General features: G+C 43.4%; 1 protein-coding gene across 3 annotated transcripts in view; it reads right to left on the minus strand.

Moving 5' to 3' along the window:
- ENTREP1 (endosomal transmembrane epsin interactor 1) overlaps nucleotides 1-16690 on the minus strand; it is a 60533-nt gene that overhangs the window by 2879 nt on the left and 40964 nt on the right. For all 3 annotated transcript variants that reach the window (XM_060154997.1, XM_060154999.1, XM_060155000.1), the window contains 7 exons: nucleotides 13326-13454; nucleotides 11714-11821; nucleotides 11460-11593; nucleotides 4983-5112; nucleotides 4731-4809; nucleotides 3278-3430; nucleotides 743-1035 (listed from right to left, as the gene is read on the minus strand). In XM_060154997.1, coding sequence (XP_060010980.1) covers nucleotides 743-1035; nucleotides 3278-3430; nucleotides 4731-4809; nucleotides 4983-5112; nucleotides 11460-11593; nucleotides 11714-11821; nucleotides 13326-13454 — 1026 coding nt within the window. The remainder of the gene's footprint in view (nucleotides 1-742; nucleotides 1036-3277; nucleotides 3431-4730; nucleotides 4810-4982; nucleotides 5113-11459; nucleotides 11594-11713; nucleotides 11822-13325; nucleotides 13455-16690) is intronic.

The following is a 16690-nucleotide window of genomic DNA, read 5'->3' on the forward strand; positions in this document are numbered from 1 at the left end:
GCTACAGAGCAAACACCCAAAAGGTAAACGCTGCTTTTGAAAGAGGTGGGCGAGGAAAGCTGCGACCCATTCCCACTTCTCGTCAGAGGGAAATTCCATTCACTCAGAGATACGGGTGTAGAGACCACCTAGTCCAACACTTCACTTTAAAGACGAGAAACATGACACGCAAGTGGAATATTTACGTGCCCGGTTTTATCTTTTCACAGGCTACTTGTTTGGGGATTGCCGTGTGTTTTTTAATAAATGGAAGGGAAAAGGTGTTCGTTCCTTTAAGTCTCTCAGCTTAGGTAATCTTGCCAAACATTTCATGGGAACGTAAATGGCTCCCAGAATCTTGCCAGTATTAAAATTCACATATGTCCATCATGGTTGAAGGGCTGAAAAAACATGCCAGATCAAGGGAAACGTTCAACTTAGGAAATGGAATGTTAAATGTACTCCACACTGCCCATAGCCCTTGCTTTCATCCCTGAGCTGCTCCCTTTTCTTTTTCCAAGCATGCTTCCATATCTCGGAAAAATCGGTTTCTCTTCTCTTGGGCCAAGAAGGCTGTGGCAAAGTCACATGTGAAAAGAAAGCACGCAACTTCCTCCTCTCCTTCCCCACACCTCCTAACCCCATTCCCCTTGATACAGTGACCATGGACCTTCTGTGCCTTCGACAGGAAACCAGAGAAGCCGCTTCAGCTGCTATGGAAACAAGTCATCGGATTCATGCCTGATATTAATAATAAAACTACCTGTTCTAGAAAACTGGCACTTGTGATGGCTTCCTCCATGTACTCCTCATCGGATTTCAAAACAGATTTAATGTTTTCTACAAGTTCATGGATGTCCGGGGTCATGCTGCAGGAGGACTGCTCCAGGAACCTCGCCACCAGCAACTTGGTGTCCATGTAAGATTTGTAATCTATTAAAGACCTTGGTCTGCATCTCGAAGCCCGGGATCTCAACCCTCTTCTCAAGGTCACTGAAGCCAGGTCTGGTCTTCCCTCAGTCTGAGTCGCGGCTTCACAGCTGAGCACGGGGACAGCTGTGGGCAGAGACAAACAACACGCACCTTTTGGCCAAGCCCCGTGAACACACATCTGTACTTGAAACAGCACAAACCACGAAATTCCATGTGGAAAACATGTGACAAATGCTGACGGCCATGCACATCTTGCTTTTCCTCTTGCAGGAGGAAAAAAAAGAAAAAAAACCCCTAACACCTACGACACGAGCTTACTCCTTGAAGTGTAATTTCAATAGGACACGTCCCCCAAATATTTTATTGTGCCACATAAAACGCAACCATCAAGGTAAAGAGAGATGACAGAGAAGAGCATCCAGAATGCAAATCATGATGGAGCAATGGTTTCATGGGGGTGATCACCAATACATAGGGATGGTTTGGGCAGGCAGAAAAAACACAGTTGACTGATGGAAGAATGTTCTGGGGAGAGGATGAAGAAGCCACAGGAAGAGAGGAACTGAGGAGAGATGAGACTTGTGGCATGAATGGAATGCTCTGCTCACACTGACTGTACCTTTGTCCTAAACATCCTCAGGGGCACTGTACTGACTTATAGTATCGACGTCACACCATGGCTGGGAGGCGGCGCTAGGGCTGACTATTACAGAAAGAGAAATCTAGTGCAGAAAAAGTACACGTCATTCTGGAAGTCAACAGAGGGCCTGGGAAATCCACCACAGGCTAATTTCCACAACTACTACTTCAGCAAGGGTATAAGGACTGGCAGAACATTACTGCACTGGCAGATGGGTAAAGTGAAATCAGGCCTGGTCTCCACATGTTCATAAGCCAGCCAGCAGCCTTCAGGGTACACGACACTGGAGATTTCAGTCTGTGAAGGTCTGACAAGCAGGAATTTAGATATTCAAGGAAGAAGGGAGGCAGGGGGTGGGAAAACAGGTGGAGGAAGGGGAGCATTCCTTTTCCTCTGGAGAAAGGCAGGCATGAGGAGTTCTAAACAGGGGTTGGCAGCCGTCTTCCTCGGCTGCCACGTGCACATCACAGAGAACCTGACTCTTCGCGGAACACTCACTACAGACACTCATGTGTGAGGACAGAGTCAGGGACTCCACTGTCGCTTGAAGGCGACCTGGTCCCTTCCACAGCAGAGGACTCCAACAGGTAAACACGTGTCATCCTTGCCCCTGCAGCGCTGCAGAAGGGGAGCGGGTTCTGGAAAGATCTCGTTAAGCTGTGTAGACAGCCAAGTTCCTGTGGAAGCTGCAGGTGGCCATCCTGAGTCCTCAGCTTGCCAGGTGGGGCAGAGAACCCCACGGTGAAGACAGGTTCGGGGAGCTGAGGGGCCAGAGGGCGCTCAGTCCCGGGCAGGACTCCTCCCCACTCAGAAGCCGCTGGAGAGACAAGAGGAGTGTTCCCTCTGGCTCCCACACGGTCAGTCCAGAGCTGTAGCAAACAACACAGGCTGTCAGGGGGACAGAATACAACTAGGAGGTGACGTGGGGCCCGGGACAGAGCAGGACCAGAGGGTCTGCAAAGCTGTATTTGCACAGAGCTTGAAAACAGCATAGGCAACTTGTTAGGACAAGTCACCGAAAGAAGCCTGTGCTGGCGGGATTACAGACTTTCATTTTCTTCCTTTATTTCCTCTATTTTTTTACAATTCTCTACAAGGAAGAGGTATTTGAAGATGTTCAGGCAGTCATATATTCAGAAAAGAAGATGCAATGTTATTTTCAGTTAAAAATTTTTTTTAATTAAAAAAATTTAAAATTATTCAAATAACATCTATACACAAACAAACTCAAAACAGAAAGGGAGAAAGATGGAGTGTGAGAGCTTTGCTCTATCCAAAGTTCTTAAAGCAAGGTCAGATTTAAATAATTCAATCTACTCATACACAGTAAAAAGATAACTAGTGTTGAATTTCAGAAGAGGGCGGTAAAAAATACACCCCTTTGACTTTTTCCTGGAGAGAGAATGTTCTTTCCCACAGGACTGGGAGCATCTAGGAATCAGAACTAGGTTTGCACTGTCTTCTTCGTGTGGTACCCAGCACAGTATCACGTGCAACCAAACGCTTCTGATGACAGTGACTTGACAAGAAAAATTCTTAGCAGCCTTAAAAGACATGGTAGATGTCTACCCTTAACGTGCATGCAGAATACCTGATTTTCCCAAGACCTGTCAGCCCCCCTCCAAGCTCTCTCTTGAACCCCAGGGCCTTGGGTGGCCAGAGCCACTCGGCACCTATAGGCGAACAAGCACAGTGCCCTGCGAAGAACTTGGGAAATGACATCACCTCTCTCTGCAGAATGATGAAGCACAGGGTCACTCTTGGATCTCGTCCTCGGGGGCTGGAGAGCTCTCCGGCTCCTCGCCGGACACAGCTGGCTGGAGCTGGGAGTTGAAATGGCTGCGCCTTCTTCTCTAGGTGTGTTAGGACTGTCCCCACCTGGTTTTTTTTAAAGAGGAGAAACAAATCACTTCTGTTCAGCTGGCACCTTCAACATGCTGGGCAGGAAACACCTGTGAGCCCAAACTTTCTGGGACAAGGGTAATACAGTTCATAATATTTGCTTAGGCTGCGGGCCCAGTAAGTTTTTATCTTGCAGCACCGTGAGAAATGCTGCCTCCTCAAACTACCCCTCCACACCTAAAACAAACGAACAAAAAGCTCTAAATCCAGGAGCAGAAAAAGAAGCCATGCTAAAATGCCTAAAGGTGCTTGGCGTCTTCTCCAGTGGAGCAGCCTCGTGCAGCATCGGAAAGGTCCTAGCCGTTTTACCCTTTCTGACAACTCAGGCTGACCTTGATTAGGTGGAAGGTGATGGGGGTACAGGCGGGGTGGCTGCCCTGGGGCTGCAGGCCAAATGCAAGCAGAGGGCGTGTCTACGGGCTAGGTTGGGAAACTCCCGGAAAGCCAAGTTAAAGAGCCAGTGGCCACTAAATGAATCAAAGCACTCTGGAACTGGATGACTGCTGTTGAGGAAAATAAAGTCCCATCACTTGTGAGCCTGACTCGTGGTTTGGGAAACTTTTTTAAGAAATGTAAGAATTAAAAACATACTTAGGAAACAGAACCCTGCTGCATAATTCTACTTAAGACGGAAGGTGAACAGAGCAGAAATCCATTCTAAATGGCGCTGCTGAAAAATTACCTCCACCTAAAATAGCTGAAAGTTGATCCATTATTTATCACCATTTGCAATTTTGTCCTGTGGACAGTTCTCTGGGCCATTTAAAACCTCTCCAAAGAGAGAAAGCAGTAACAATGTTCCCTTAGGTTACAAGGATAACTGTAAATGGACTCTAGTATTTAATGCAGGATTGCAAATCAGCATTCAGTACATGTGAAGGTAGTACGACCTGGGTCCTTAGTTATAAATCAGCAAATCACTCTGCAATAGGTAAAACTCTTTTTGTCTCTTTACAAGAGCTTATCTTATTTTAACAGGAGAAAAAAAATCTTAGATCAGAAAACACAGGAAAACCAAATTAAACTCTGTAATCCATTTCTGAAAAGTCTGGTTATTCATAAAAGATTCTAAAGAGATCTTTATTTCTGTTCACATATTATTTCCTACTTGTAAGCCCTAAGAGTTGATAATATTTTTATACCCAGAAAAAAGGATATAGCTTGAACCATTTGCTCCAAGAATATTTGACCTCCAACAAAATATCGTACAGATGATTATTTTACCATTTTTAGTCTACTGAATCATGAGTTTGGGCAGCAATAATGTATTTATTACCTTGAATCACTGGCATGCAGATCGGTTCCAAAGGGCTGGTGGCAGCTCCTGATCCTTCTGGCATTTGGAATGAAGATCCCTGCAACACAGGAAAACAGAGCGTTGTCTGCTGATATTCAGCTCAGCCATCATCTGGACTGGAGTGAACTTGAAAAGATCTACAGGGCATGGTCCCTTCCCCACCCCGCTCTCTGTGTGGCTGCTTTTCCTACTTGCCGTCAATGTACCAAAGAGAAACTCTATGGACAGTACCTGCTGCTGGTCCGTCTGGCTCACCACAGCTTCATAGGGAGGCGGGGGGTCCAGAGGACAGAACACTTCCACGCCTTTGATTCGCGCTCCGTAGATATGTGGCAGTGGTATAACATCAGGACCAACCATCCTAGGAAGAGCATCCTGGCATCAGGAAGCATGTTCTGGCCATCTGACGGTAGCGTCTCCAGCATACTGGCCTTCACCTCTAGAGGGTTATCCACTGACAATGGGGAAAATCACTCGCCGCTCCACGCTACAACCTCCTGGTCCAGGAGCAGGGGAATAACCTAAGCTGCTCTCGGATGGAGTGCCCAGAATTCTTAGGCAAGTGACAACATAGAAAATGCAATACCATCATTCCTTTTAAATTTACTAGTCAAAGAGCAAACAACAATCCAAAAGAGACAGAAAGCGAATTAGTGGTTGCACAGGGGCTTGGGGAAAGGGGGGGACGGGGAGTGACTGCTTAATGGGTAGGGGGTCTCCTTGGAGGTGAGGAAAATGCTTTAGAACTAGACGGAAGTGATGGTTGCACCATATTGTGAATGTACTAAATGCCACTGAATTATACACTTTCAAAAGATTAATTTCATGTTATGTGAATTTTACCTCAATAAAAAACAAACAAACAAACAAAGGATTCAGGGAAACTCAATTATTTGTTACATTAGTACATGACAAAAGTTTCTTGCCCGGGTTTCCCTCACGTCTGATTCATGGTAGAAACTCACTATTTGTTAAATAAATGTTTGAAATAATGAATACATTTTTCAAAAAAAAAGTGAACAACATCACAGCTCAGAGACAAAGCAGCAATGCTGCAGGAGGAATCACACAGTGCCTCTTCCTAAAGGTGGTCATTCAACAAACACTGATGGAGCGCTTGCTGTAGCTGTGGCTGTTGGCCTGTGGGTGAGAGACCTTTGATAGCAAAAAATAAAAACAGAAAACCCACAAGATTTTCCGCCAGCATTCACAGAAGGTTACACACACACACAAATTATCTAGATAACAAAGAACCTAAATTTGAAAACGACAGTTAAAAATACATGAAAGTTTGTACCTTAGGACAAAACTTCCAGTTATAAAATACACGCAGATAAATCCTGGGGATGTAATACACGGCATGGTGACTATGGTTAATAATACTGCATGGTGTATTTGAAAGTTGTTAAGAGAGTAGGTCGTAAAAGTTCTCATCACAAGAAAAAAAAAAACTTGTAACTATATGTAGTGATGGGTTAACTAGATTTATTGTGGTGATCATTTGACAATATATACAAGTGTTAAATCATTACTTGTTTACCTGTAACTAATACAATGTTATATGTCAATTATATCACAACTTTAAAAATACACAGAAGACAAAAAAAACTGTACTCAGGCCATGAAGTGTTGGGGAATGAAAAAAAGATAATAGCAAAAGTTTAACATTGGTTCTTGAAATGCAAAAATGGACATAAACTAAAGGAGACTGATGAAAAGACAAATTCTGGGACCAGTTGCCTACAAGGGACTGCTTTTGTTTTGTTTTGTTTTGTTTTCAACTGCATTTACGGTTGTTTCATTTGTGCCCATTTACAAAAATGCAATTGGTGGAAAAAAAAATTGAAAAAGATGTGATATTCTGTCTTCCTAACAATAAAACTTCTGGAGTTCTGGGATTTAGAAGGATGAGACTCCTACAGCCTGAATGAAAAAGTGAGAAAGTGCTCCCCTTTTTTCCTGCATCTTTATTCAAAAACAAGACTCTCAGCTCGTGCTTGACCTGAGAGGAAGGGAGAAGGTCACGTGCTGACACCCCAGGCAGGGATGTGTGCAGGCTCAGCACATCTGAGGAGAGGCACCTGCAGGAACGGTCCCTCCCTAGCCTGGCTGGGAGGGGTCCTGGTAAAGTCATCAAGAAAGGGATATTCTTCTCCCTTAGAGGAGGACTTGCCCACGGGTTTCACGCCAACTCTCCATTCCAGCTGAAGCTGTTGAAGAACTATAAACACCAAGTGACTCCAGGAATACAGACCCTTCGTGGACCTGACTTTGAAGACTTCCCTGACCAATGAACAAGGCAACTTGTTTTACTCACTGAGACCTATGCACTCCTTCCTTCGGCTCCAGAGGGCCAATCTTTAATCCTTAATTAGCATAATCCTGTGAGCATCTTTCCGGCATTTACAATCCCCCCTCAGCCAACTCCCCACGTGTTTCTTCACTGTGGTGTCCTTGACTGGAAAGTTCATCCCCCAGCTTTGCTTGTTAGCTCTGGTGCTGTATATTTCATATTCCCAACCCAGTGGCTACCTATATGTTCCTATAGAAGAGAGAGGGCTTGCTTAGGACCAAGAAGTGGGAGGAACGGGCTTCACTTTAGATCCTAAACTACTACAGAATCTCTTCAAGAAGGAAAACTGGGGGGAGAAAGGGGGTACACTTTATCTAAATTGGCTGAAAAATGAATGGCTTCTATGGTGGTTATTACAATGACCAGCAAAGCCTCATTTAGATGGAAGATGCTGCTAGAGTTGATGCAGCAGGAAAGTTCCTTTCCTACTAAGCAACTTTTCCTTATTTGTACCACTTTTGGGTAAATAAGGATCCATGGAGGGAAACAGGTCTGTTTGCTACAGGTTTTGTTCGTGATCCCTTATGGTACTCAACCCAGCTATAGAGCAGAATCACCCAGGAGGGTTCCTAAACTGGGCATGGCCCAGGCCTTACCTCTAGAAACTCTGCCCTAGTTGCCTGTGGTGGGGCCCAGGTATCTGTATGCTGTCAGTGCTCCCAGGTGGTTCCAAGGCACAGCCAGGACTGAGACCACTGCTAAGCAAAATGGATTATGGTGGTTGAAATCAAAACCCTGTTATAGCTGGGAAAGGTGATCAAACTTTTACTGAAAATGAGTGTCTTTAGAAAACTGTTGCCTGATAAGGTAGGGGTAAGATTAAGGGCTAAATGTTTCTTAAGAGTAAGAAACATGCCAAGAACATCTGAAACCATGCAACTAACAATGGTAGAGCACGGTGTAAAGCTTTTGCCTGTAGAAAGATTTTTTTAGCCCATTATCTCATAACAATCCTCTCAGGAGTCACATGACAAGGCAGGTGAGTGAGGAAACTGAGGCTCAGAAATGGTAAGAGATCCACCCAAGGTGACTCTTTTAAGAGACTCCAGAGCCTGGGCTTATTCAAATTCATCCCAAAGTCTCCAGGAAACCTTCGCTGGTTCATGCTCATGAGACCTCAAGATGAACAGGAAACCCAAACAGATCATGCAAAATACGTTCTGCTTTGATGCTACAAATAGGCCCTGAGAACTTATCTGAGGCTGATGGAGCAACTAATATGACCTTGACCAAAGAATGATCCTCCTCTGTGTGCTGAGAGAGCTTGGCCCTTCCACGGGGCACATGTTGGTAGGGGTGTGGGAGTGGGGAGTGAGGCAGGGTCGCCCAGCCCAAAGCTGAGCACAGAGTCAAGCCTAGGCATAGCCCAGCTCCACTTGAGTTTGGGTTTTGAAGTTCATTTGGAAAGGAAATGGGTGGGCCTTGTTGCTTTCACCTTTAAGAAACGCCCGGGTCAACCTGGCTCCCATGCGCTCATCTTCAGTTTTCTCTAGCAGGTAACATCCCCACAGTATAACCAGGTCCACATTCACGAATTAGGTTGGAGACTTTCCTTTTTGACTCCTGGCTCAAGCCAATTTCTGAGACTGGGGGGACTCCCTGGAGTAGAGGAGATGGGGTACACAGCCCCCTCCAGTACTTACAAATTGATTCACAAAGTAGATAACCATCTTTGGATAGAAGCCTTGACTGCAATCAGGCTTCTACTTATGAGAGTAACTTGAGAAGCCCTTTTTCAAGGAGATACCAATGCATGAAATGGTTGTATTTATAGAAGTTAAATAAATAAAGCTCTTCTGAGAGGTCCTAATACCTTACAGGAAAACGGGAGCCTATATTACGTGAAAACTCTTAACGTAACTGATTGTGGAAATATTAATGATAAACATCTGTTAATATTCTTGCCTGCCTGCTTATAAGAAAGAAAATTACCAATTGGGGTTAAACAGCTAGTGTCTATGATGTTGATTTATACTGAGAATCTAGCAAAGTCAGTCAAATTTAAAAATATCTCTGATAGAATATGTATCTAAAGGTGAATAAATTTAGCCATTTAAAAAAGGAGAAGTGGGCAAGGGGCAGTGGGGGAGACAGGGGCATGGGATTAAGAGACACAAACCACTATGTATAAAATAGATAAGCAACACAAAATATTGTACAGCACAGGGAAATACAGCCATTGTTTTGTAATAACTTTAAATGGAATATGACTATAAAAATATTGAATCACTATGTTGTACACCTGAAACTAATACAATATTGTAAATCAACTACAATTTTTAAAATATACATAAAATGTTAAAAAAAAAAGTGGCTGCATTCAGATATTGTAGAATTTTAGAAAATGAGGCTATTTGCCCATTGGAGATATGAGCTAGTGCTCCAGATATATACTTTAGGCCAAGCATTCTTGTTCTCTCAAGGGTGCTCTGCATAACCCCCTCCCCGACGTTCCTCTGGGAAGTTCTGGTTGGTAGAGCCCTTGATGACAAGCTCGTCTGTCTTCTTCCAGCTCAGACTTGGCCAGGGGCTGGCTCAGAGCTCAGAGGGGCAAATCCAGGGATGCACCCAGATCCTCAAAGATCCACAGTGATAAGCATGACTATGGAGGTGCAGAGAAGAGAAAGGAAAGAGAGAAGAAGGCCGGGGGATCCCACAGGTCAGCACTACTTCTAAACCCACATGACTTACTTTCCCTTTCTGCCACAGCATGAAATTAAATGTCTGCTGCCTCCTCTTAGGTCAACCAAGTGCTCACCCGCAACCTCAGAGAGCCAAGGAACTCTTCTTGAAGAGGGCATTTCTCTCCCCAACCATGAAGTAACAGGCACTTTTACTGTCCTTCAATGTGCACTCTGCAGACAGCCTGAGATTGGGCTACGTTTTTAGCAAACGTGTCCTATGGTACACAAAGAATATGTGTTTTGTTGCTATGTCCCTCTGGCCTCTGTAATTCTTGGCTCATTTCCTAAACAACCAGCGAAGCCATCCTGGCCCCTGAAGCTTCGAAATTCCAGCCCACCAGTCCCTGTACAAGAGGGAGGCTGAGCTGTCCCCCAGGCCATCTGTCCAGCCAGCTGATGTCCTTTCCAGCTTTGCGGTCATCTCTTATTTCCGCTGAGGTGGGTGGGCAGGGGAGGGGCTAGAGTGGGGTTTAGATACGAGTCTGAGGGACAAGTCAGGAAGATAACCCATTGAAAAGAACATTAACAGTGTCTGGGTGGTGACTGGTGAGCTCTTTCAAAATGACATGTGGCTGCCCTGAGCACTAGAAAATGGATTTCCAAAAACCCCAAGCCTGACATCAAATTTGTCTGACAACTCTCCACGTGTACCTCAGGGTTAAAAAGTAGAAATTCCAAGCCCTCTCAACAGCAAGGGAAAGACACTAGTCTTTCTTGTAGAATTCAGAGATTTGTTGCTTAGAAGTTTAAATGTAGGGTTTAAGTTTATATGTAGGGTTGCTTTAGCCTTTAAATTCGGAGTAAGATCATCACTTCATCCTGGAAGCCAACCCTGACCAGCTGACTCTTCCTTCAAGCTGTCTGCAGCCCACTCACCAGTCTAGGTTAGGAAGTCCTCCTCTTGCACTCAAAATCTCCCTTTTGAGTACTACTGTGATCCTTTCAACACTCATTTTTAATGACCTAGACTGTGAGCTCCTTGATAGGGGGAGGAAGTTGGTATAACTCATTTTGAATTCCAATAACCCAGCACAGTAACTAGTAAGCAGCAGAGGATGGAGTAAATGTTTGTTGAATGAATAAATGAAGTCATTCTTTAGAATGGTACAATTCTAGAAGTGGCTAACAACCAAATGAATGCATGCAGCACTTCATTCTACAAATAATGATTTCTGAGATTTAAGAAACAGACGATCAAATTTCGAGCTAGAATTTGAAAAGGAGAAAAAACACGGTATCTATTTTTTTTCTAGACCAAGGAGATGTAATTAATAATTAACCTTTTTTTAATGGCTGGGAAGAAGTTCATGATTTGAGGACCTGCTGATGGTTTACAATGAATATCGATTTGGCCCGACTGAGAGCGTTTCCAGGGCAACAGCAGTTTTCAATCATGTCAAATTACAGCAGTTATCTCACTGGGTGTCAGTTTTCCTAAGAAGCTAATTGAAATTGAAAAACTATATCCTTAGGTCAAGGTTTGACTTTCCTTTGGTTTCATGCAATTGGTCAGACCAAAAAAGAGAGAGAAAACCCGGACGATCCTGGAAAATAATACAATGTCTAGATTTTGGAGAGAAGTCAGAGCCCATGCTGTGAGTTCTGGAGACCCTTCGGCCTCAAAACTGAGAGCAGCCCAGAGACCTGGGCGGGGGTATGTAGGGAGGATACCTGCGGTTCGTCCGGGGTGTGCACGAGTAAAACGTGGCGAAATAGGAAGGGGGAGGCACTGGCGGCACAAAGTCGTCAGGGTCTGGGATGCGTCTGTGTTCCTCCACTTCTTCCGCAGAAATCTGTGATTCATCCTAATTAAACAGCACCTCGGTTAGTCAACAGCTCGGGGAGAAAAGCAACGGATGACACAACAATGTCCGAGGGTGGGATCAGTGGAGTCACAGACACCCTGCCGCCTTGCATGGACTTACGACGCAGGATCTTCTGGCTGCAAAGATCTGAAGGTAGCGAAGGGCGGCTGCCACCAAGCAGACGGTGGTGGTCAGGGCATTCAAGGCACACAGGGCGAAAAGGACTTTCTGGAACCAGGAAACAAGGACGCACCTGAGTACCTCAAAACTGAGGACCAGAACGCAACATAAAAACTTTAAAAAATAATAATAATACTGCCCCAAGGAAGACAATTCCCATGAGAAAATGCATGTAAAGGACTTAGATGGTGTTTGGCTCATGCTGGGTGCCAAACACACACTGGTTATTATTAACACTGTCATGCAATAGTGTGTACTTCTTAATTTTAAAAACTTATCTTAGAAGATTCCTGTTCCGGGCAGACCTGGTATTACCATATTTCTTTTTGCATCAGAATCCTGTCTGGAAATATCCCTTCCAGGAAAGTACTGAATTTCTCTTCTGAAGTCAGTGTACCCAGTGACAGCAAATCCCAACCTCCCCCCTCCCACAGACTCCCACCAGGACAGCACGCTGCTTAATTCGTGGCCACTGATTCTATTTCAGGAGCCACTGGCAGAGCTGCCCCGGGCACCCAATGAAGACAACACAGGGGGCAGGCTGGCCCGAGTGTCAACAGGGCTTGTCTCCTCTAAACACATGTCTCAAAATAGCAGCAAAGCCAATTCCAAAACTTTCTGTTGCCACAGTCCTGGCTGCTTGGCGGGGCTTTCCCCAAGCAAAGTCCTGGCTCAGAAAGCTTGGGAGTGACTCAGCTACCGAAAATCCAGAAGCCAAAGAAAGAAGGCCATTTTCACATCCTCCAAAACTCAGAGAGCTGACAGCTTCTCTCTCTTTGCTTAGAGACTCCTCTTCCCCACAAGAAAACAAACCCAAAACAAAGATCTAAAGAAAGCCATCAGTGACGGACCATCCAAAAGCTAGTATCTCAGGGTTCACCAACTGAGCTTGTCACTCACTGGGCTAACAGACCTTAAGTCAGGACGTGATTTTTATCCAATTCCCTAATAAAGGTTAATTTTGTATTTCTCTTCAGCTGGTATCATTTGCTTTTCATCTCTTTCGCTTAGTATAGTTGCGGCCTATTAAACAAGAGGTAGTGTCTTGACTTTCTCTTGTACTTTCTGGCCAATACATCTCCTTAGTCTATGTGTTTTAGAACGGCAGCACTCAACAGCCTACAGGATTCATTTAAGCCAACAAAGGAGCATTAGAACAATAACAAATGGGCATGGACTTTAGAGGTTCTGCTAAAACTACATCTTATATGTGTAGCGACATCATGGGTGTGTATGTGTGCATATGTGTGCATGTATATGTAAATTCACATACGTACACATATACATGTGTATGCATTTAGGCTCCTTTACATTTTTTACTAGCTTATAATTCTTGCGCACAAAGAAGCTATCCATTCATAACTTAAGAGAAACACAATAATCTGTGGGTTCTCAATTCTGTCTCTAGGTCACTGATAAGGAGTCTCTCATATCTGCTTTCAATAGGATTATTTGAAGGAGGTAAAAAAGGAGGAATATTTCAGGGAGCTTTGCCTTCCTTGGGGTCTCTGTGGTGTAGTTACTGGTGGGGGATGGAATCTATTCCAGATACCTTGAGTAGAAGGTGAACAGCACTACAAGGCTGAACTGGGAAGAGTTTCAAGGCATTTTCTTTGTCTGTGCATTTGGCTGGTTGAAATTCTTCACAACAGAAGCAAATCTTGCCTTCACCTAAGTCCACCTTAAGGGGAAAAGGCAGAACAACAATTTAATTATTAAGTAAGAATACACAGGCCACACCATGGAACACCAATCCTACACAATGAGATATGGCAGGGTTCAGTGTCAGGCAACGTCTACATCAGTCAGGACAGACTAGGGTATGCTGGGTAACAACCAGCCCCTAAATTTCAGTGGGTTAATCAACCAAGGTTATTTCTTGACTATGCTACATGTCCACTGCAGGTCAGCAGAGGGCTCTGCTCATCACATTCCCTTAGGGACCGAAGTTGATGGAGCATCTACTATCTGAGGATTGAGGGTCACTATGCTAGAGACATGGAGAGCACATGATGAATTGCACATCGGCACTTAAAGCAGGTTTACAAGGTAAAAGGTAGGACACTCAGTTAAATTTGAATTCAGATAAACAGGTCATTCCTTAGGGTCAGTATGTCCCAAATATTGCATGAGATATGTTTATAGTAAAAAACGATTACTTTTTATTTGAAATTCAAATTTAATTTGGCGTCCTGTGTTTTCACTTGCTAAATCTGGTCACCCTAGCTTAAATCTTCCTCTTGGAAATGACACTCCTCACATGAGCCCAGTTTCAGTTCCAAAGTAAATCATATGGCTCCACTTAATCCAAGAGGGCAAGGAAGTTCACTCTACCACGTGCCTGGAAGAAGCACAAGGTCTATTTGGTGAACAGTAGCCCTAAACCATGTAGGCTTAAAGAGATCTCTTAGTTCACATCTTCAGTATGTTCATAGATTCTAGTAGAAGTTTTCTTTATTTGAAGTGATACCATTACTGACGAGTAATCTCATATATTTTTAGTGAGATGCTTTGCAAACTTTGGGTCACTTTTCCAAGTTTCCATTGAGTCAGATTGGGAACATATGAACTAGCTGATCTGGGCTAATAAGACCCATAATTTGGGAGCAGAGGTTCATTCTTACTTGCTCTGCAGCTTGAGCTGTTAAAGTTGTCTATTCTATTTTGGCTAAACAGAAAGGCCACACCTCTTTCATACTTGTTCAATTAAATAGGCGGCTTTGACTTCACTAGCTGCAAAATTCTTCAGGAATCTTTAAGAATGACTGAACATTTACAATGCTTTTGTTGCTTAACAGAAAAAAAAAGCCTTTTTTCTCACTGAATTAAGATTCTTATCCTCTAGTCATAGTGGAAAATTTCATGGTAGTTTCCATATAAGGAGGAAACTTAGTTCCTTCTAATATAAGTTGACTAGGAAGCCAAAGGGAAAAATTTGTACCACTGGATTACACAATTTTTGGTTTGGTTTTCTTTTTCTTTTGAACTGCAATTTACATACACAAATCATAAGCATACCATTCAAGGAATTTAGAGCCATGCATATCCCTCTGTAACCCAAACCCTTAACAACATACAGAACATACCATCACCAGAGAGAATTCCTTCACGTCCCTTCCTATGGACCCCTGCCCACACCCTCCAAAGAGACAACCACTGTTTGGATATTTTTTCCATATAGATTAGTTTTGCCTCTTACAGAATTCCACGAATCCTAGAACATTTTTTATTCCTTGTCCTTAAATCATATTGAAAGGGACGCATTACTAAAATAAACACGGATGCCCAGATTTTTTATAAATTTTGCCTCTGATAAAAAGAATTACAACTAGAGTTACCTCGATGGCCTCCATAATCTATCAATTCACAACTACTTTGGTTTCTGTCTTTTCCTGGTTTGTCCACAAGAGATTGTTATCTCAGCGACGTCCCCACACCTAGATCCACGACTCCACACACAAAGGCACAAGGCTGTTTCTGTTTGAATTTTTCTTTCATTGTCTCACATTTTTGAAGGTACATCCTGCTGCTAATATCTAGATTCTTGGCTTCTAAAGGAAAACTTCTGTGGACATTCAGACAGGACTTCCCTAGGCAGGTGGGAACTATTCTTTCCCCTCAGGGATCGCTGACTTTCTCTTCGTTGCTCTTCCATAGTTAATCATATCCTTACACCAGGCTAAATTCATAAGGTAAATATTACTCCCAATGGGCTTCCTCCTTGAAAGTCTCCTGCTGAGAACTTCCTGTTTTAATACTAACAGCATTATTTAGTATAACAAAGAAGCACCTAATAGAGATGATTCATTCTTCTCATGTCTCCATTCTGTTCATGTACACAAGGCCCTCTCTCACCAAGCAGGAACCAAGCTCACGTTTTTCAACGCGACACAGTGCAATTTCCATTTCTTACATTGTATAAGCCTCAAGATCTTACCTGAGGACTTCACCTCCCCTAGGTAAGACTAGGTGTCATCTTACAAAGTACTCCCTTCCCACATGAGTCCATTCTTAATCCAAGGCATTATTTTAAGACAGAAACCAATCCTGTGTGGGCTGCACATACAGAAACCTCAGCTCTCTGGAAACTTTGGATGGCAAGATTTTCCAGGTAAGTGATAATTAATCCCTTTAAACAAAGGATCTTATCTGGAAGTTAATCACTATGCAAACAATAATGAATATCTATCACTGTGCCCAGCTGATATAGGAAAGCCCTGAGCCTTCGTGCAAAATGATTCTAGGCAACCGTGCCTTTTGTGTTCCTCATTCTTCCTGTTTCTGACCCTTCACCTGCCTTCTTAATCCCATCTGCCCAATATTTCTGAAAACTTATTCTAACTTCTCTTCAATGTCTTTAACCATCTGCAAACAACCCTGTCGAATCTCCCCATTCTTAAATGAAAAACATCCCTCTTTCATACTTGATACTATTACCTGAAGCTGTCAGATCCTCTCCTTCCTCCCGTCATCAATCACTATCATGGCTCTCTATCCTAGCTGCACATTAGAATCTTCTGGGAAGATTTCCCCAAAATGACGATGCCATCTTTAGCAACTAGGGAACTGCAAATTAAAGTAATGATGAGATCTTGACTTAGCCCCATCAGACTGGCAAAAAATTAGAGGGTAACACTTGTTGTAGGTAGAGGGTTACTGGTAGAAATGTAAGTTAAAGCTCTTTAATAAAGGAACTGTCCATACATTTTAAATTAAATATACTTATTCCCAACCACTTCGGAAAACCGTTGAGCAGTTTCTTTTAAAGTTAGACATACGTTTACCACATGACCCAGCAATTCCATACTTATGTATTTACTCAAGAGAAATGCAAACAGGCCCCAAAAAAACATTATACAAAAATGTTCACAACAGCTTTGTTCATAACACCCCTAAACTGGAAACAACCCAAATGCC

Source organism: Lagenorhynchus albirostris, chromosome 7 (assembly GCF_949774975.1).
Source record: "Lagenorhynchus albirostris chromosome 7, mLagAlb1.1, whole genome shotgun sequence".
NCBI lineage: Eukaryota > Metazoa > Chordata > Mammalia > Artiodactyla > Delphinidae > Lagenorhynchus > Lagenorhynchus albirostris.